This window comes from Zootoca vivipara, chromosome 3 (assembly GCF_963506605.1).
Source record: "Zootoca vivipara chromosome 3, rZooViv1.1, whole genome shotgun sequence".
In the NCBI taxonomy this organism is placed as follows: domain Eukaryota; kingdom Metazoa; phylum Chordata; class Lepidosauria; order Squamata; family Lacertidae; genus Zootoca; species Zootoca vivipara.
The window spans coordinates 23905144-23926980 of record NC_083278.1 but is presented as its reverse complement, the minus strand read 5'-3'; the positions used below and the strand labels follow the sequence as shown (position 1 = coordinate 23926980).

The 21837-nt window shown below is 39.3% G+C and overlaps 1 protein-coding gene across 3 annotated transcripts in view; it reads left to right on the top strand.

Annotated features, from left to right (window-relative positions):
• PXDN (peroxidasin) overlaps window positions 1–21837 on the top strand; it is a 79632-nt gene that overhangs the window by 21490 nt on the left and 36305 nt on the right. For 2 of the 3 annotated variants that reach the window (XR_004692271.2, XM_035109922.2), the window contains exons 2-6: window positions 6054–6125; window positions 7333–7404; window positions 12488–12559; window positions 19497–19568; window positions 20900–20971. Coding sequence is in view for 2 of the 3 variants with exons in the window: in XM_035109922.2 (XP_034965813.1) it covers window positions 6054–6125; window positions 7333–7404; window positions 12488–12559; window positions 19497–19568; window positions 20900–20971 (360 nt within the window). In the remaining variant the exon portion in view is untranslated. The remainder of the gene's footprint in view (window positions 1–6053; window positions 6126–7332; window positions 7405–12487; window positions 12560–19496; window positions 19569–20899; window positions 20972–21837) is intronic. The other variant, XM_035109923.2, reaches the window with a different exon arrangement.

The following is a 21837-nucleotide window of genomic DNA, read 5'->3' as shown; positions in this document are numbered from 1 at the left end:
AAAGAGTTTTACGGGTGCTTAGAATATTGGCAGAAGTTATTCTCTTATACACCAAACGCATGTTGTTTCAATTTTATAAAGCTTATATTTATTTGTTCGCACCTGTGTCCTGTTTTCATAACGGAACGTGTGTGTGTGTGTGTGTGTGTGTGTGTGTGTGTGTGTGTGTACTGATACAGATTACAAATTCTTCCCAGTGTCCTGTGTTTCTTGCTGGAGTTGTAGCTGAGCAGGGCTACTAAGTTAATACAGAATCAACTAGCTAAGAAATCTATTCACTAGTCTTTCTTTTGACAAGCAAAAGGAGAAAATGAAACAGATTCCCCACCCCCCACCCCAAAAGAAAACCCAGCGAGATAAAAGCCATAACAGATCAATACCAAGAACAGTTCAGACTGAAACTCTCCCATTGCAGAACTGTTGTGCCAGCAATATACAGTGGTACCTCGGGTTAAGAACTTAATTTGTTCTGGAGGTCCATTCTTAACCTGAAACTGTTCTCAATCTGAGGTACCCAATGCGATTTCCATTCTCATCCTGAGGTACTAGTTCCGGGTTAGCGGAGTCTGTAACCTGAAGTGTCTGTAACCCGAGGTGTCTGTAACCCGAGGTACCATTGTACTATACAACAGTGAACAGTAAAAATAACACAAACAAGGCTTTAGGGGAAACTGGAGATAATGATTACGGCAAAAGGATGTGTCTGTGTAACCACTGGGAATGCATTTCTTCGTTGTTCCAGTCAAATACAGTCATACCTTGGAAATCGAATGGAATCCATTCCAGAAGTCTGTTCGACTTCAAAAACGTTCGGAAACCGAAGGTCCTGCAGCCAATCCGAAGCCCCATTGGACGTTCCCAAAGAAGGTTCGCAAACCAGAACACTCACTTCCAGGTTTGCAGCATTTGGGGGCCAAAATGTCCGATTACCAAGGCATTCAGGATCCAAGGTACAACTGTATGAGAAACTGAAAAAGCTGAAAAGCTGTCACTTGAAGGGGCCCCTTACTGCTGTTCCCACCCTGAGCATCATGTATGCCACTAGCCCTGCCCACTGGGCAGCTATCCTTTCCTTTCTCCCTGCATCTGCTCAGATATAGGCTTCCTCTGTGCTGGCAAACATCCATGCCAACAGATGGACATTTGGGGACTAAGCCCTGCTCCTCAGTCACTGGGTAAAGCTCCTTCATGCAATTAATGTATGAATAAAGATAATTATTTGAGAGAAAATATTCAATAAGACATCATTCTACTAACAGGAAAGCTATTTAGTAAAAGGGATGCAAAAAAAAAAACTATTGCAAAAATACAGTACTGGAAATAACTCAGAGCAGAGAAGACCCGTTTTAAGCATTAATGGAATAGAGAAATGGGGCATGATATGTCTGTCCAAAAATGGAAACGAATATTCTAGCAGAAGATGAATTTCCACCGTGTTTAAATTTAAAAGAGCTTCCATATAACATTCTTTATACAATGCTATAGAAACAAAGTAGAATCCACCAAGTTAATGCATTTATTTATTGGGAATGCACCATGTATATAATTTGTGTTGCGCTTATCTAGTGGAATTGTCTAAACTTAGGCAAAGCGCTTATAAAAGAATCAACTGGACAAAGGCTTCAAAAAGAAACAAAAATAATCTTGGTAAGTATTAGGTAAGCTATAAATGGCCAAAGTGTGCTTTTGATGAACTTAATGGTAGCAACCACAATCGCCTGTGCCAGAAATTGGAAAGGTGAGTGCAGTTGCAGAATTAAAGGAGAAGGTGACCCAAGGTTTGCTATGTTACCAAAAACTAACTTGTACGTAGTGAGCATGGGCTTGCATAGCATTGGTTGAAAAATTGTAATGTATTAGAAATATGGTAAAATGTGGTCAACACTTCCCAGCATTTGGAATTATTACAATGTCATGATGGATGTCTTAATTCAAAAACAACTAAAGCTATTGAACAAAGGGGGCTGCCTTATACCCGGTCTCATTCTTCTTCTAGTTCTTCTTCTTCTTCTTCTTCGATCACTCGTAGCCGAGTAAGATTGTCTTCCATAAACACGATTTTAACAATGGGTCCGTAAGTGACTGTGGAGGCCAAATCTGGATCCACACGTCCTTCCACAGTGGGGACATTGGTTTCTAGGCGGGAGTTGATCACGGTGTGGATTTGCCAAGCGTGCCTTCCTCTTAGCACGTTTCTCCCTTGCGTCCTGAGATCGAGTTTCTTCAAAGCCCATGACACCTTTGGTGAAGGCCGTTCTCCAACTGGAGTGCTTGCAGGCCAGTGTTTCCCAGTTTTCAGTGTTTATACTACATTTTTAAAGATTTGCCTTGAGACAGTCTTTAAACCTCTTTCCATTTTTAAGTTCGGAATAGAGTAGTTGCTTTGGAAGACGATCATCAGGCATCTGAACAACATGACCAGTCCAATGAAGTTGATGTTGAAGAATCATTGCTTCAACACTGGTGATCTTTGCTTCTTCCAGTACACTGATATTAGTTCGCCTGTCTTCCCAAGTGATGTGTAAAATTATTCGGAGACACTGTTGATGGAATCTTTCGAGGAGTTGGAGATAGCGTTTATAAGTGGTCCATGTTTCACAAGCATATAGTAAGGTTGGTAGTACAATAGCTTTGTAAACAAGCATTTTGGTTTCCCTGCAAATGTCCCGGTCCTCAAACACTCTGCACTTAAATCAGGAGAAAGCCGCACTCGCAGAGATTAGGTGATGCTGGATTTCGGCATCAATGTTGGCCCTTGTGGAAAGGTAACTGCCTAGGTAGGAGAAGTGATCAACATTTTCCAACGTTACACCACTGAGTTGGATTTGTGGCGCTGCAGAGGGGTTATTTTGTACTTGTTGGTGCAGCACTTTGGTTTTTTGGATGTTGAGTGATAGGCCAAGCTTTTTGTAAGCTTCTGCAAAGATATTTAGGATGGTTTGGAGGTTATCCTCTGAGCATGCGCAGACTATGTTGTCATCAGCATACTGAAGCTCTATGACAGAAGTTACGGTAACCTTGCTTTTTGCTTTCAGCCTGTTCAGATTGAAGAGCTTTACATCTGTTCTATATATGATTTCTACTCTGGTGGGGAGTTTCCCGTCAACAAAGGATCACGGCAATGAAAATAATGAATAGAGTTGGGGCAATAACACAACCCTGTTTAACACCTGATTCCACTGTGAATGGTTCACTTTGAGAGCCATTGTTATCTGCGATTATTGCTGTCATCATGGAGGAGCCGAATGATGTTTACAAATTTATCTGGGCAGCCAATTTTCAGAAGGACAGTCCACAGGGCATTACGATTCACAGTGTTGAAAGCCTTAGTCAGGTCAATAAACGCCACATACAGGGGTTGGTTTTGCTCTCTGCATTTTTCTTGAAGCTGTCGAGCGGTGAAAATCATGTCCACTGTCCCCCTAGAAGGCCGAAAACCGTTTTGGGATTCAGGAAGGGTCACCTCGGATATTATTACCAGACGGTTTGCTAAGATCCTTGCAAGAATTTTGCTGGCCACAGCTAATAGAAAGATGCCTCGATGGTTTCCACAATCAGTTCTGTCACCTTTTTTAAAAAAAGAGATTGATAATTTTGGCATCTCTAAAGTCTGCTGGGATTTCTTCTCTTTCCCAGATTTTTTTGATGAGCTTGTGAAGTTGTTTCCCAGATTTTTTCGATGGGCTTTGTGAAGGGCTTGTCTCATTATTATTGTTAGTATTATTCACAATGCTTGGCTGATGCACTTCTATGGGAAGGGAATTCCTGATCAGCTGCCACAGTGAATGCTGTCTCCTGGGCTGCCAACCTTCAACTTCTGAAAGCTGTGGAACTCCCAAGAGTAGCCCCTCTGCTGATTTATCACCCTGCAGTGTGCAGGACATGTCTCTAAGAGACAAGCCTAGCCTAGCCACGCTCCTCTAGGTGTGGTTCCTTCCATAGCACAGAGGGGACTAGATGGAGTCTTAGTCTTGCCTGTGGAAGGAGTCCTAGCAGCTATGCTGGGTTTGCCGTTTACAGATAGATGCCGCTGTAGAGGTTCCCATGACTATAGGCTTCTTCCTGCAATGAGTCACCTTCCCAAACTCACAGGGGGCCTGTAGGGAGGGAGGTGGTCTTCATAACTACAGGCATAATGTTATTTCTAACTGGTTGCAGTGGAACAAGCGACACTTAGCCGCCCTTGGTTTATATAACATATTTTATATGATTCCTCCCCCCCCCACTCCCCGTTTGCTCATTTTTTGCTGTGTGGATGACTCTTTTTTATTTCCTGTTTCAGTGACCTTGAATAAGAATTTTAAAAGAATAAAGTAAACACAAGCAATATAGTCTTGCTGGTACTTGCAGATCTTTTGTTATTTGCCTGGAAAATAAACCATTGTCTATGTTGGGTGCTTCTCAGTAAATTGGGCAGTGCAGGTGGCGATAACAGCTATATCTCCTATCTACCCTATTTTTAGGTGTTCGAAATCTTATTTCCCTTTAAAGCAACTTTTCTTCCTGTTTATTGTGGTTCTTGAATGGAAACCCCTGTGTTCATTCCTTTCTCCCAAATATGACATAAAACTGTGGAACAATTGTTTTAAAATTTGCTCCGTCCCCGAGGAAAGAATTTGTAAAGGATAGTTTTCGTGTTGAGCCCCCCCCCCCAAAGAAACAGGGCAAAAGCAGAAACAAAAGAGAAGAGATTGTATATCATGTCTGAAAACTTGGCATATGCAGAAAGATAAGTTTGCCCTCTGGGCAGTTTTTTTTAATGGAAGAACAAAGAGTGTCCAAAGAAAACATACTGTAAGCTCCCTGATTTGCTCAGTTCCAAGATTTTGAAGATATCATTATATGGAAAGTATGCTGGTGCATTCCAGCTGTTAGTGCCGAGAGATATACATATTCCCCTGCATTTTGTGGTGTTAAGCTCAGGGTTTTAACTGAAAGATGGACTACTGTAATTAGATCAAATAGGTATCACTTTGTGTCTTGTTTTTTACAATATGAATGTTCTTCTTTGTTTATTTGAAACTCACTTTCGTAGGACTTTCCACCATCCAAGACATGAGTTACTTTCAGCCAATTATGTGCGAAATCCTTATTTTGTAAAGCAGCCGATGCTCATCCATGCCCAACACATATTTTAGCTCTCTAAATCAGGCATAGGCAAACTTGGCCCTCCAGATGTTTTGAGACTACAATCGTGAGGGCTGAGTTTGCCTATACCTGCTCTAAATGCTTCAGTATTCAAGTTTGTGAAATGATGGGTTGTTGCGATTGCTGAACTCTTCACAACATGCATCACTGTGCACCTACATGTTGTGTGGGGTGTTGTTGCAATTGTAGACGAGTGGTCATATAGATAGATGTGGACAGAATTTCCATAGGTTTCATTCGGCTCACTCTAGATTATTTAAACCAGAATTATGTAAAAAATTTCAGATACAAGAAGTATTGTCTCATTTTTTGGCTCGAGGGGCCATATGTGAACTATTCTAGTCACAGAACTATGTGCAATGTTTTTATCTCCTTGCATTTATTATGCAAGTGTGAGTATATTTACATCCATTTTAAAGCAACAGGCCTTGCAGACTGTTTCTCAATACACTGAACTTTCCAAAGCTCAGTAGGTATTTGGAGAGGGAAATGCTGCTTTAATAGCAGTAAACAAAGGCATTCTTCAGTTGACAGCTGCTGTGATTAACTAATTATCAGCAAGTGTTTAACTAATTATCAGTAGTGTTGGCTAGGCTTTATTGTGATTCAACACTGGAGCAATTAATTATTTTATACCACCTGAGCAAAGTGACATTTGTTCATGTTACCATAAAAGGTACCTAGCTTTCAGTTTTATTCAGGCTGAGTGTTAAATTCGGACTTAAATTTGATTATTTGTTTACAAAACAGTATTCTTTGAAGAATACTCTAGAGCAAGGTAGATGGAGAAATATGTACATATAGCAAAGTTGGTAGCAAAGTTTTTTGTTTTAAGATCATTGAAATAAATGCTGACCTGAAATGGTAATCTCTGTACTAATGAGTCTAATTTGTTTCATCAACAGGGACCTGCGGTTTAATAGGATTAAAGAAATCCAGCCTGGTGCATTTAGACGGCTTAAGAATCTGAACACCTTGTAAGTTTCATCCCTCATAAAACCTACTTTCCCTTTTGTAAACAGTTTAACAATTTATTATAATATTTACAGCTGGGGTAGGGAATCTGTGGCCCTCCAGATACTACAAAATAAAAAAATCCTTCCAGTAGCACCTTAGAGACCAACTAAGTTTGTCATAGGTATGAGCTTTCATGTGCAGATATCTGAAGAAGTGTGCATGCACACGAAAGCTCATACCTATGACAAACTTAGTTGGTCTCCAAGGTGCTACTGGAAGGATTTTTTAAATTTTGTTTTGACTGCATTAGACCAACACGGCTACCTACCTGTAACTAGTACCTCCAGATACTGTTAGACTCCATCAAAAAGTTTAGGTGAAACACCCAGTTAGAAATTTCAATAGAAGCCCAATTGGTTGGTGTTACCTTGTGAGTGGACACAAAAGGCCGTTCCAGCCTTCAGATGCTAGAAAGCCATCTTCTAGTTTTAAGATTGTGTTCTGGAACAGTAAATTCAGTATTCTCAAGCGTGTACACACACACACACACACAGAGAGAGAGAGAGAGAGAGAGAGAGAGAGAGAGAGTGCACAAAGGACATCATGCTGGTCCTTGAGAAAATCGACAATCCATAAGTGGGCAATACCTTGATTAGGTTCAACAACACCAACAAAAATAAACTAAACATTTGGACGAACTCCCTGACAGTATGAGCTGTTTGACAACCAACAAACTACCTCACAAGGTGCTTGGCTATCCTTTAATAGAGGCTGTTAAGTAAATGCTGGATTGCAACCCAAGAGAGATGCTGTTTTAGTTTAGTGAATCCTTGCATTGGCAGCGGATTGGAATAGAATATCTTCGAAGTTTCTTCCAATCCTGTGATTCCATGAAAATGTCACACAGTAGTGAGTAAGCTGTCCGTTGCCTGCTTCGGTCTGGTTTGTAGGAGAACTTCTTAAAATTTTTCCAAACTGTTGAATGTTATTGCAGTGCTTGATGATGAACGATCTTTTCCTTTCTCAGTAATTTAAACAGCTCTCTCAATTGAACCCAGACAGTTGAGAAAGATTTTGAAAAGTATAATGAAATTCAACTAACAGTTGTAAGAAATCACTTTAAATTCATTTTGATTTTGTTTCTGTGTGGTGCAGTTGCAATTTCTCAGAAAAATGTACTCTGAGGGAGGAAAAAAAAGTAAACAACTATTTTCATCTATTTTCTAGACTTCTGAACAACAATCACATTAAAAGAATACCTACTGGAGCATTTGAAGACCTTGAAAATCTAAAATATCTGTAAGTTGAAATGCTTTTATAAAGATAGTAGGTATGATGTATGTGTTGCACAGTATGGAAAAAATGCTATTTTTTCATCTCTGTGTTTGGAAAGTGGATAGGATTAAGGAAATGATAGCAGTGCCTGTACTACTTATTTCACTTCATCCAGGACTATTAAACACGCCAGTTTATTAGTATTAAGAATCAATTGCTATGAACTTCAGAAATGTATTTTACACATAGAAATTTCAGTGCACCTTAACAGCACAAGACACACCACACCAACAAACAGGTGATAAGAAGGTACTTGAAGAAGAAGAGGAGGAGTTTGGATTTGATATGCCACTTTATCACTACCCGAAGGAGTCTTAAAGTGGCTAACATTCTCCTTTCCCTTCCTCCCCCACAACAAACACTCTGTGAGGTGAGCGAGGCAGAGACTTCAAAGAAGTGTGACTAGCCCAAGGTCACCCAGCAGCTGCATGTGGAGGAGCGGAGACGCGAACCCAGTTCACCAGATTACAAGTCCACCACTCTTAACCACTACACCACACTGGCCCTTTAATTTTAATGTTAGTATGGCTATCACAGCATCACATACCATGTCATTATGCTGGCAACTGCATGTGCATTTTAAAGCTTCGTTTATGGTATTTCAGTCAGTCGTGTGTAAGAGATGCTAAGTCTCTATTTGTGGCATGATCATAAGTAAAAAATCTAGATTACTGTAGTGTTCCTGGCATACCAAAGAAGAGTGGGGATCTTCAACTTATTTCAGTGTGAATGCTAAATGTTATGTCCTGTAAAGTGTTGCCTGATTCAAGCTGATAACTTTATGGTTCAGTATGTATTTTTTCTTAGCCAACATGTTTCAGCCTTGGCTGAGATTTGTCTTCCCATTGAGAGTAGTTGTGAGAAAATATCAGGTTACACATAATTCCATTTGTGGATTGTTGACAAGTTGTGGTGTCTTACTTTCTCTTACTTTCCATATTTTGTGTGTGTGCTTTAGCCCCCAATTGGGTTGTTTTTTTGTTTTGAGTTTGGGGTTTTTGTGTGAGTTTGGGGTCAGAAATCTGCATCAACCGTGGTGTATCTTCATACAGACAATATTGTCAGAGCATATATAAAAATTGGAGTTTCACAACAGTCTGCATGCTAAATAGAGACCCAGATATATGTTCTTTGTTAAAATATTACAAAATATAAGCAAAATGAAAATGTCACAAGCGCATGTGAAATTCTTAATAACAATCAATACTGTGGACCACCAACTACTTAGCACAAGTAAAAATTCTCTTTTGGTGATGAATCTTTCAAATTCAGGCAACTGTTGAATGGTCCTAATAAGAATTGGGTTTAGTTGTGTATTTTTAGAATTGTGTATTTTTTAGAAGACATCTGAAGGCAGCCCTGTTTAGGGAAGCTTTTAATGTTTGACAGACTATTGTACTTTAATATTTTCTTGGAAGCCACCCAGAGTAGCTGGGGAAACCCAGCCAGATGGGTGGGGTATAAATAAATTATTATTATTATTATTATTATTATTATTATTATTTATTATACATGTGTTAAAGCACTTTGGTTTATTTAATAGTTGGACAGCAGAAAGATACCTTGAAACATTTTCTTAAATATAATGCACTCGATAGTATTTGTGAATTATGAATATGCACAATACTAACATCTGCACTGAAGAGAACAGTAGGTATAAATGTGATGATTTTATAAGGCCCAGGTGTAGGTAAAAGGATTCTTTCAATAGTGTATGCAGTACTAATAAACCAGCATTGTGAATAGAAGTCAAAGCGGGAAAGGGCTCATAATGAGGCTATAGGGAGAACTAGGGAACTTCCACCTGGGAAACTGGATGTGGCCCTTGGAGGCTTCACATCTGGGGCTTCTCCTCCTTGTCCTAATATCCTCCTAGTCTTCTGGAGGAATTGCAGCTGCTGACACTCACCCCAGATCCAGGACCCTGGTGTGTGTAGAAGCGTAAAATGATAGCAATGTTCAAATATATAAAAGGATGTCATATAGAGGAGGGAGAAAGGTTGTTTTCTACTGCTCCAGAGAAGCGGACACAGAGCAATGGATTCAAACTACAAGAAAGAAGATTCCACCTAAACATTAGGAAGAACTTCCTGACAGTAAGAGCTGTTCAGCAGTGGAATTTGCCACCAAGGAGTGTGGTGGAGTCTCCTTCTTTGGAGGTCTTTAAGCAGAGGCTTGACAGCCACCTGTCAAGAATGCTTTGATGGTGTTTCTTGCTTGGCAGGGGGCTGGACTGGATGGCCCTTGTGGTCTCTTCCAACTCTATGATTCTATGTACAGTATTGTGTTCTTAGGCACAAGGTATCTTTGACACCCTGATTACTCTTCTTGAATGGTAGAAGTTCTTTGAAACAAGAAATATTTGTGAATTAATATACTCATAGCACCCATAATGTTGATAGTTAAATATTAGAAGACAGTTAAGCCACCATCTATAAGGCATTTGTATCAGTACATTTTGTTTTAAGTACCCATGAATTAAATTTTAGGCATGATTCATTTTTCTTGGTGTAGATTTCAGGAACTAAATATATGGGATACATTTTTTAGATAATGGAAATTCTCTTCTGATGGAGTTTGTGAGCAGGTGTTGACCTTGTTTTAACATTCCATATTTCCCTGTTTCCCTCTTTTTATTATTAGTATTAAGAAGGAAGATACAGTCGGCAACAATAGAACTGCTTTTCTTGATGAAGGTTTAAAATCTAAAAGCAAGAAGAAATATTTCCATAATATCACCCTGGTATAGGAACTGAAAAATGATGACATTGTAATATCAGTCTACTTCTTCCATTGAGCAACCTGTTGAGCCATGCTACATTTCCATTGATAGAATGCTGTGTGGTTAGAAGAACGGTGACCTGGCAGAGGTTTGGCTTCCTCTGTGAAATAACAAGAAAACTAGTACAAAAAGGATTATCGTACTGGCCAGTTGACTGCCTGTTATTTGACCCTGGTCAATTATCCAATGAAGCTAAGGTTGCAACTGTGAAGGTGGCAGTTTATATTTCCCCCCCTTAGCCCCGTGGCAGTGTCAGATCTAGAAACACAGAATAGTTTCTCCTGCTGGTTACTGTCCATAACATATCCAAACAGGAACATAAGCAGTTATTAGTGACAAAGATCATTGCATAGGACTAGCCATCGCTTTGTTTTGCTTGCTATGACCTAACTGACCTGTAAAATTTGTTTGATTGATAGAACTTGAAAACACAAGTTGAAAGGCCTCCTACGGACATAGCTGAAGTACTCAAGGTTCTGTTGCGAATGAGACTTTTAAAGTTCTGTGATCAGGAAAGTTAAAATCTTTTTGGTTGTTGAACTGATAGTGGCCCAACTCATAGGGTTGTTTTTATCACAAGTAAGATAAAGTATGTTGCTGATTTAGTATGTTATAGAAATGATAAAGTGCAGTTTTTCTAGAAAAAGAAGTGCCAGAAATCACTGTGAACTTGTTCTCTTATAATGGTAATGGTGCCCACCTGAGATGTGCTGGAGCTGAGTTCCAGCTGGAGAAAAAGCACTGGTTAGGGCTTTATGCATGGTAACTATTCTCTCTTGAGGAATATCCTGAGCAGTACAGGGACAAGACAAGGCTTTTGTGGTACCCTGGACAGCTCTGTGAAGGGCTCAGGCTGGAGACTCCATAAGAACGGGACTCAGGTGTTGCTTCAGCAGCTGTCATTCGTAGACGGAGCCTTAAATAGGAGCTGCTGCTATATTGCAGTTTCCTGAAGAGAAAAGCCTCTTCAGTTAAATGCTTAATTAACTATCTTAAGACAGAGGCATTTTAATAACCTGCCTAAGAGGGAGATTGAAAAATACATGCTGTGCCCCACCCCCAAAAGCACACTGTGAGTGCGTTGAAAGTGTTCAAGAAGCAAGACACAAGCTTAACAAAAACTTTCATTTCTGGAAACTACTGGTTAATGTACTGGTAAATAAGATGGTATGCAGCTTTTATGTAGTTTTATGCATTCTCTGCTGTGTTTGTTTGTGTGAATCATTCTCTGGTGTCTGAACAATGAATCAAGTTAACAAATGAAGGGAAAAGTTTCAGTCATGCTGTCCTCTTTTCTGTGATTGGAGTGACATTTTTGAACCTTTCAGTTTCCATCTTACGTCTGTGGTTATTTAGCAAGTGATTCACTCATCCCCGTGATGTAGTCTATTACAATTTAGGGGGGTTGGATGCAGAAGAGGATGGGACTCCTGCACCTTTATTTGTTGTGTAGAACAATAAGTTTTAGCAGGTATACCTTGTCAACACAAGCTACACCTGCTGAAATCTCTTCTACACAACTCTTAAAGGTGCAGGAGCTTTGCTTTTTAAAATCTGTTTGAAAATAATCATGAAATAAGAGGTCTCTGTACCAGCAAATTTGTTAGTGATCTCATAAAACTCCTCCCCAGTAACACTTACCTTGTTTCGTGGCTTTTGAGAGTTTTAAGGGCTAAATTAACTAAAGTCTGATGGACCAGTGTTTCATATATCTGGGTTGTATATTCATTTAGCTATGATTTTTGATCTGCTAATGTTTTTGTGAGAATGGAGCAATGATCCTTTGGGATGAAGCACTTTCTGATAACCGAATACCTGTAGAAACATTACTGAACTAGAATTGCGATAATAGTTTATCTCAGTCCAGTAAAAAAAAAACTTCTCCAATAATTCCATGCATTCTAGCTTCATTCAACACTTCTGTAGTCCTATAGAGAAGATAATTGCTGTATTTCAAGCCTTTAAAGATGCTCCACAAATCTGCCAATGAATTCTGTGGAGATATATTTCCAGAAGAGCAAAAAGAACCAAAATCTATTTGGTGTGTCAATTTACACCCTGTGCAATATCTTATTTGGCTCCCAGAGACCATGGCAGGCAGATGCTCAAGTAAAAAAAAAAGTTTTTGGTGTGTATACATGTCTTGTTTTGTTGCTTTCTAATATGTATTTGGAAAACTGTCTTCACGTGTCACCTTAATTCCATCCCACATTAATGTAGCTCTCGTTTGTGTATACTAATATTACTGATTGTTTCTTGTTTCAGCTATTTGTACAAGAATGAAATCCAGTCAATTGACAGGCAAGCATTTAAAGGACTTGCCTCTCTAGAACAACTGTAAGTGCCTTTTCTCTTCTGTGCTGTCATCTGCTTGGTTGCCTCAGAGAAAAAGTGCACGTTTTTGGTCAATATTTCTTGCCTGCATGCCTTGCATGTCTGCACGGAATGGGTTTCTAGTCCAACGTGGTTGCAATTAGTGGCTCGCAGAAAACGTGTCTGTCAAATTCATTCTGTCTGTGTTCATATTGTATTTGTGATTTACATCTCAAGGCTATCCGTTCACTTTATAATGACTTAACGTGAGCAGACTCAAGTATAGCAACAAGAATTAAAACATGTATTAGGATCCAGTTCTTCTGTTTCTTACAAATACTTTACAGTTTTGAATTTCGTGGAATTAACTTCTGACTGCCTCAATGTAACCAGGTAGAATTTATGTTCTGATTTCCCCCCATCCTATACTCTTTGAAATTAAAGTATTTTTAATTTTGGTATGCTTTTGGCTCATCAAACCAGGGTGGATTTGATTTAAATCAAATCGATTTAAATCACTAGTCAGTAAGGCTTGATTTAAATCTTTCTTTTTTTTACAAAAAGACTCATTCTTGCTGGTTTAATCTTAATATTTACAACCAGATGAAGGTTTCCATTTTGGAATAATAAATTATCAGAGTAGTTTTTACAGTTATATCAAAAATTACTGATTTGGTTATGCTATTAGAAATACATACACAGATAATTATGAAATTATTGTGAGGTTTAATAAGTTACCGTAACTGTTTATATTTGGTCAACTTTTGTGCCGAACTTTATTGGAAGGAGAAAATTGTCATTTCCTTAATAACAATTTAAGTAATTTATTTAACTAAAACAATAACATTATAGCATATGTATCCATGTTTGTTAACTAATGTGGTTAAACGTGCTGCTGCTGTTGTTGTTGTTTTTTAAAAAAACCAGACTGAGTTTTAGCACACCTGAAAAACTTAAAACAAATTCTTATTTCCTGATTATTAGTGTTTGGACTATAATGTAACTTAAATAGAAAAAAAAGTTTAAAAACAACTTTATTTAAACTTCCATATTTACAAAAAACATAATATTGACAATAATAATAATAATAACAACAACAACATCAACTATAAGAGTACCCATAATAATAACAAAAGAAAAGACATTTTTTTTAAACATACTTTTTATTAATTTTACAGAATACAAAAAAACAAAACAAAAAACGGTACATACATAAACACCTTTTCCACCTCCTTCCTACCCACCCACATGGGTCCTCCCCTGCCACAGAAGTATCCCATGTATGTGAACAGTCAGAGATGTTCCATTTTATGCTTGGATTTCTGTCCTCCTCTCCCTCCCCTGACCCCAAAGCCCCCCCCCTGCCACCAGGGAGCTCCAGCAAACCAGGGCAGTACGCAGGAGGCCATCCATCCAACCATCTATTGTCATACCAAAAAAAAAGAGAAAAATAGAAATAGGAAAAAAGAAAAAAAAGAAAGGGCAAAAAAAGAGGAAAAAAACAATACAAAACAGAAAAATTTTTCTTACATTCATGATTGTAAAACCATATTTTATGGGCTTCCCCTCCCCCCCCTTCCCCGGTTTTCATCCCTTTTTTATCATCTGCAACAGTTTCTTACTTTATAGAAATACACCTTTGTATCTTATACAACTTCAAATCACTGAAAAATCAAACTCCCATTTTATCTTCCCGTGCCTAATTTTTTCTCCCTCTATAAGCCTCCATATTTTCACATTTTCCAAAATCCATTCACTTTTAAAACTATAACTATTCTCAATTTAACCTTACATCCCCGATTACCGGCTCCACCCCCCCAATCCAGCAAATTCCATAATCAGCAGACCAGTTATAAACCTGTTAATCCATCCATGTAATCACAACATCTCTTTCCCTTCACCCCACCCCCTGTTTACAGTCTTTTGCCATCCAGGCCACCATACAGGGCCCCTGAATTTCTTCTCTTCTCTGCATATTTTTTCCTTCTTCCCTGTGGGCATTCTGGAGTTCCAATAATACCAATCGTGCCCCCCTCAAAAGCGGGGCACTCCATCCAACTTTTTGTAGAGTAAAGTCATCATTTTTTTCGTGGTGTGCTTCATTTTGTGTTGAATCATCACAGTCCTCATCTTCATCTTTTCCTTCCAAATCACAGTCATCATCATTGTCATTCTCACATTCATCTTTTTCAGTGTCAAAAGCTTCATCTCCTAAAAAATCATATTCTGCCATCACCATCTGAAATTTTTTCTGTAACTCTTGCCGTCGTGTCTCCTCTTGACATAGCTCTATTCTTGTTTCCCACATTAAGATCAAAACAGACCGCTGGAACTCAGGGGAACACTTTTTTGTTGACATAATTCAATCCTGCCAAGGTCAAAACTTGTCACGTGGGGTGGAATATGATCACAGTTTATTTTCTCGACTCCATTTTAACAAGCTGGCTGCATTCTTCAAGTCTTATTAACAATAAAGTTCGAACTCACATTTCACAAACATTTAAACCAGAAAAGAAATTCCACAAAGTCCAGAAATACAAAATGAAATAAAAATTGACTCATAAATCCTGATCAACTCACTGGGTTGCCTGGGCTGCCGGCTCCCGAGGAAAAGAAAGATTTTTCTCAGTCTTTACCTCTTGCTGCAGGGCAGTCATAAACCACAGTCTCTCTCCCCTTCTCACCCTGCATCAAAGGGGAGATTCTCTTTGATGCCTTTGAGGGATCCTTTGAATTGCAAATCTTCTGTTTATGGCTTCGGGTTTCTATTTACTGTCTCTTTTGTTGCCGTGGGGGGGGGGGTGGCTTCCTCTTTTCTCCCCTCTCTCCCAGATCCAAATTGTTTTATAATCCAAATCGTGAGGTTACTTACAATCTTTTCCAATCGTTTTATTTTCGGAAGAATCCAGCGCTCTCCGCCTTCGGCTTGAAGCTTCTCCCTGCTAGAATAACGAAGAAAAGACATTTTTGAGTTCAGTTTAGATGCTTTCTAAATGCAGTCAGAAAACTATCTTGAGAAAGATTTTTCCTCCAAAAGCATTTTATTTTAAAAATCCATTTTTTTAAAAAAAATTGTTTTAAATAAAAAAATCTGATTTAAATAAAAAAACCCTGATTCAAATAAAAAAATCTTTTAAAAAATCATTCATTTTTAACCACCCAGCATCAAACAGAGGAAAACTCAAAATATAGAAAAACATGGCTGGGGAACACACCCTGTAACCTACAGACAACTAAACTCCTTATGGATTTCAAGGGGACAAGAGTACATTTTGGCTGTGCGTGTGTGAAACCGCAATAGTCCTTAGTGCTGTGATAGAGTCATTTATAGATTTAACTATGTACAGCATGTTTGATGAGCTTCCAATGGTCAAGATTGTTGGGAGCCACAGCCACAATCCAATGATCTGTAGAAAGCCACAAATTGCCCATCCCTGCCACAGCATTTTAAACTTCAGTTGTGCAGTACACAACAGCATGATTCTGCTGTATTATGATCCCATCAGATATAGCTGAATTTCTGCAGAATAGCATATGGAGAATTATTGGGTGTGGTAGTTAAATATGTTGTCAGTGTGTATTTGTACAAATGCCTAATGCCACATTTTTGTTCTTTGTTGTTGTTGTTTAGTCGTTTAGTCATGTCCGGCTCTTCATGACCCCATGGACCAGAGCACGCCAGGCACTCCTGTCTTCCACTGCCTCCTGCAGTTTGGTTAAACCCATGTTGGTAGCTTCTGTCGTCCCCTTCTCCTTGTGCCTTCAATCTTTCCCAACATCAGGGTCTTTTCCAGGGAGTCTTCTCTTCTCATGAGGTGGCCAAAGTATTGGAGCCTCAGCTTCACGATCTGTCCTTCCAGGGAGCACTCAGGGCTGATTTCCTTCAGAATGGATAGGTTTGATCTTCTTACAGTCCATGGGACTCTCAAGAGTCTCCTCCAGCACCATAATTCAAAAGCATCAATTCTTCGGTGATCAGCCTTCTTTATGCCCCAGCTCACACTTCCATACATCACTACTGGGAAAACCATAGCTTTAACTATACAGACCTTTGTCAGCAAGGTGATGTCTCTGCTTTTTAAGATGCTGTCTAGGTTTGTCATTGCTTTTCTCCCAAGAAGCAGGCGTCCAGGGCTGGCTCTAAGGCAAGGCTGGGTGGCGCTGTCACCGTCTGCAGTGATAATAGAACCCAAGAAAATAAATCCACTGCTTCCATTCCTTCCCCTTCTGTTTGCCAGGAGGTGGTAGGACCAGTGGCCATGATCTTAGTTTTTTTTTTATGTTAAGCTTCAGACCATATTTTGCGTTCTCCTCTTTCACCCTCTTTAAAAGGTTCTTTAATTCCTCCTCACTTTCTGCCATCAAGGTTGTGTCATCAGCATATCTGAGGTTGTTGATATTTCTTCCGGCAATCTTAATTCCGGTTTGGGATTCATCCAGTCCAGCCTTTCACATGATGAATTCTGCATATAAGTTAAATAAGCAGGGAGACAATATACAGCCTTGTCGTACTCCTTTCCCAATTTTGAGCCAATCAGTTGTTCCATATCCAGTTCTAACTGTAGCTTCTTGTCCCACATAGAGGTTTCTCAGGAGACAGATGAGGTAGTCAGGCACTCCCATTTCTTTGAAAACTTGCCATAGTTTGCTGAAAACTTGCCATAGGTTGCTGTGGTTGACACAGTCAAATGCTTTTGCATTGTCAATGAAACAGAAGTAGATGTTTTTTCTGGAACTCTCTAGCTTTCTCCATAATCCATCGCATGTTTGCAATTTGGTCTCTGGTTCCTCTGCCCCTTCGAAATCCAGCTTGCACTTCTGGGAGTTCTCGGTCCACATACTGCTTAAGCCTGCCTTGTAGAATTTTAAGCATAACCTTGCTAACGTGTGAAATGAGCACAATTGTGCGGCAGTTGGAGCATTCTTTGGCACTTCCCTTCTTTGGGATTGGGATGTAAACTGATCTTCTCCGATCCTCTGGCCGCTGCTAAGTTTTCTAAACTTGCTGGCATATTGAGTGTAGGACCTTAACAGCATCATCTTTTAAAATTTTAAATAGTTCAGCTGGAATATCATCACTTCCGCTGGCCTTTTGTTCTTATTTTTATCTATTTTGAAAGGTGGTATACAAATCTATTAATTAAATGAATAAAATATTTATGCTTTTTAATGACATTTTAGTGCTGTTAAAGTAAGAAAGTCAAGCTGTATAGACACAATTTAGACACCCTCATTTCCTAAGCACTTCTGCTGTGTCATCAGTAGGATCCCAGATGCTAATTGCCTATATCAATAGTGTTGTACCTAATTGTGACACCTTTCTTTTTTTATTTCGAACTTTTTCTGTTTTAGGGTGCATGATGATGCTTTTAAAAAATTGCATGCTTTTACTGTCATATATATCAGGTGGAGGTACATTTTAATGGGAGGTGGTAGAAGTATTGCTCGGTAGATTCTGCCTGTTCTTCTGCAAAATGCTTCTTCACTGTACAAGGAATGATGTAACTTATTGTTCTCAGTTATTGCAACAAATCCTAGGTTCATTACTGGTAGCGTAAGGTTACCAGACGTCCCCGTTTCCTGGGGACGGCCCCTCGATTTTCAAATCAGTCCCCCTGACAAAATCCATCTATTTAGTAGGAAGTTGAAAAGTGTCCCCGGATTCATTGAAAAAAATCTGGTAACCTTATGGTAGCATATTAATCACAGAATAATACATTTGCTCACAATAGCTGTGTCCAGTGGCGTAGCCTGGGCAGGGGTGACAGGAGCAATTGGCATGGGTGCAAATTCTTAGGGGTGCAATAATTCAAAAGAAAGTAGTAGTAAATATATATATATAATAGCTTTAAAAGCTTACAGCTGTTTTCAAACAGGTGTTATTACTTCTGGTTGTGTTTTTGTGTAACTTTGCAGGTTGAGAATATGACTAGTAGAATGTACTGCCTTTTCCATACTTGTAAGGACACAATTCCTACCCTAGTCATTAGTATAAACAGAGAAGCTACTCCAGGCTTGTTGCCAAAGATCATTTAAGTGACGATGCTGGAAATGGATGTCAGGCACTACTCTGCTCTAGTGCTCACCGAAATAGGAACGAAGAAGCATGTAATGTGAAATGGAACTGCATGTCATAGCTCATATTGGACGTAAACAATTATTTCCTGTATCACAGTGTTTTGTAGAAGGTTAAAATGGCCCTACTCGTGTATCCCAGGCATTGCTGTGGCACATGATCATAAGTGGGTCTGCTGCATGTGTGAATAATGGCAGCATTAATTTTTTAGGTTTAAATTTGAGCTGAAAGTTTCTCATTGGAGAACAAATGTAGAATTGTATTTCTTAACTATTTCATGTAAGCAATGTATGTTGAGGTAAGTGGTAGTTTGTTTACAGGAGAAAGATGTCTGCCGTAGATAAAGATATGTTATATTTTGTGGATGGAAACACAAAAGCAATCATCTTTTTCTTTCATCCTGATTTGAGGGCCTGCAAGTTCACGAATCAGCTAAGAGCTCTTAGGAATGCCATCAAAAGCAAACGGATTTGGAGAGGGTGCATGGAGGGGGAAAGGGGTTAAGGGTTTATGTTCTCCTGTGTTAGCAGGACTTGTTGCCCAACAACTTGGTTGAATCTAGTCCCATATGCTTAATAAATGAAAATATGACATCACGTCCAAACATTATCCTTTAATATAATGTTATTCATAGGCTTGTTCTGAAATATTCTGAATCTCCTGGTGGTTTTGTTTTTAAAGTGATCCTACCTGATAACTTGTACCGCATTAGTGGATCATGCGCGCCACCTGTTGTATAAAGGCTGGGGCTTTCTGTTTAATGCAGGATGGCTATAGGATCCAAGTTACTTCTACACATTTTTTTTTTAAGCAGCTGCTTTGAGACCCTTTATTAAGTACACTGTGTTTCTGTGTCGTCTTACTTCCCTTCGCCTTCCCCAACAGGTACCTGCACTTTAATCAAATTGAAACATTGGAACCAGAATCATTTACCCATCTTCCCAAACTTGAAAGATTGTAAGTTTTATTTTTGTTTCCTCCCTCTTCCAGGGGACGTTATCCGCAATCTATATTTATATTGTTGTCTCTTAAGAAAGGCTTCATTTTGATGTGTTTTTACCTAAAGCAGCACTGATCTGGCTTGAGAAAAAGAACCACCTGACTGTGTTTCAAGCCGTTAATGTGTACACAGCCCTAGTTCAAAGCACAAGGCCTCCATGCTGTTTGGAACCTCTCTTTTGGCATACATTTTACTCCATATATAGTTTTCCCTGGGAGGAAATTCTGTGCAGTAGCACTGCTATGCTTGAACATTGGAACTGAAGTTCAAGTCCCTGTAGCCACTGTTCTTGAGAGAGGATGTGAACAAAGTGGTCTCTCTTTATCTCTCTCCCCCCCCCCCCCACCAGCCTGGATTGACCCTAGGCTGGCCACCCAGCCTGCTTCTAATCTCGCAGCAAAACTGCAATTTGGATTTTTTAAGTGCAAAGTTTGCAGTTCAAAATCCACTCAAGTATCTCCAAGCACAGTTTCTATTGAGATATTTGCAACTGCTGCCTAGGCAATCAATCGGCTACCACTTTGAAAATGGAGCTGAGAGGAAGTGAGAAAGGAACTACACTTTATGATATGCAGCCTAGTTCCTTTTCCTCTTGGCTTGATCTTCCAACTGGCAGGGCGCAGCATGCCTGGTTGGCAGGGTGGGAGAAACTGGCGGCAGTGGGGGGCACAGAGAGACCAGGGAACAAACTGCAAGAACAAGGCTGAGATAAACGGAGGCTGCAAGAGATTGAGAAGTACAGTAGTGCCGTTGTGCGCAGACAAGGTAGTGTAAAGGCTTCTGGCTGCACAAAAGTAAGGATTTCCGTGTGCCCCCTAAATCTGTTCTGGGAGTTCCCAGCCCCACCAAACCAGTTATGAGGAGGGTGCATGAGGAGAGGAGAGGAAGCTCCATCGCACAAGTGGAAGTCCTTTTGCTAGAAGAACTACTTTGTTAGATACCGCCCTTGGTGGGTACCTTGCCCAAAGCCCCCTAAAATCTGGCAGCAGCCCTGCACTTACTTGAGGGTAAATCTCACTTAATTTACTAGTTAAAACTTCCATAAGATTGAGCTGCATCATCACTTACCGTACATTTTTTCCAGATGCTGTCAGCTTTCGAACGTATTTTATACTCATTAACAGGAATATTGGGTCATTACTTGTAAAAATACAATGATATGCAGCAACAAATATATCAACATGTTGTTGTTTTTTTAAGAAAGGAGTACATAGGAAGCATGCTAGACTGGGGAAAGACTGGTATAAAGCATTCAAACCACTAATTAGTAAATGCAATATTTCAACAGATTTTTGCATAACAACAGAATATCCCATTTAATTCCCGGGACATTTAGTCACTTGGAATCTATGAAACGACTGTAAGTAAATTTCCTTTCCCCCTTTCAAATTGTACTTAATCTTCTGTCAACTAACTCTATACTCTTTAATGCTCCTGTATTTATATGCTATTTTCAGGTGGTAACTATTGATAGAGGCAGTATCCACTTCATTGTTGACCTGCCAGTATTTTAAGCTTGAATTGTGCTAGGTGCAGAATCTCAGTGTTCAGGAGATAATACACATTTGGCTCCTGAGCAAGCCCCTTCCTGTTTTTTCTGACCTTTGGTGCTACAAATGCAGAAAGGTAGCTATTATCTTAAACACACACAGAGAGAATACCTGTTGTAATTCATAATACATTTGTGACCACTAGCAAAGATTACTGTTGCTGATTGCAGATCTGTCACAGTAACTTCTTGCTCTCTCTCTTCTCACATCTGTTTCTTTCCCAAAACCAATTTCCTGTATTCCAGTGCAGTGAGTAATGGTGCTGTTGCCATTAGTTGAATAAACTGTGGACCAGGGTCATGAATTTTTTTTTATAGGAGTCACTGCTAAACATTAGCCTGAAGTCTTTCTATCGTATCTTCCTTTCACCTTGCTTCATCTGGAGAAGGAAATAAATTAACCTCTAGTTTTACATGTTTTATCTTGACAATTATGAGCTTCTAGTGTGTAGACTGAATAATGACAGCTTTTAAAAATCTTGGCGGCTCCTTTTGGGGGGGGGGATCATTTTAGTCACTCACCACATTGTGTTTTATTAATATAACAACAGAAGGAGGTGGTTTCTTCGTGTATCACAAAACTGCACCATTTAAGTTTATTAATCTTAAAATAGATAGATAAAACTTTATTCGCATCAGCTGATGCATAGGAACAATAAAACATTACAATATACACA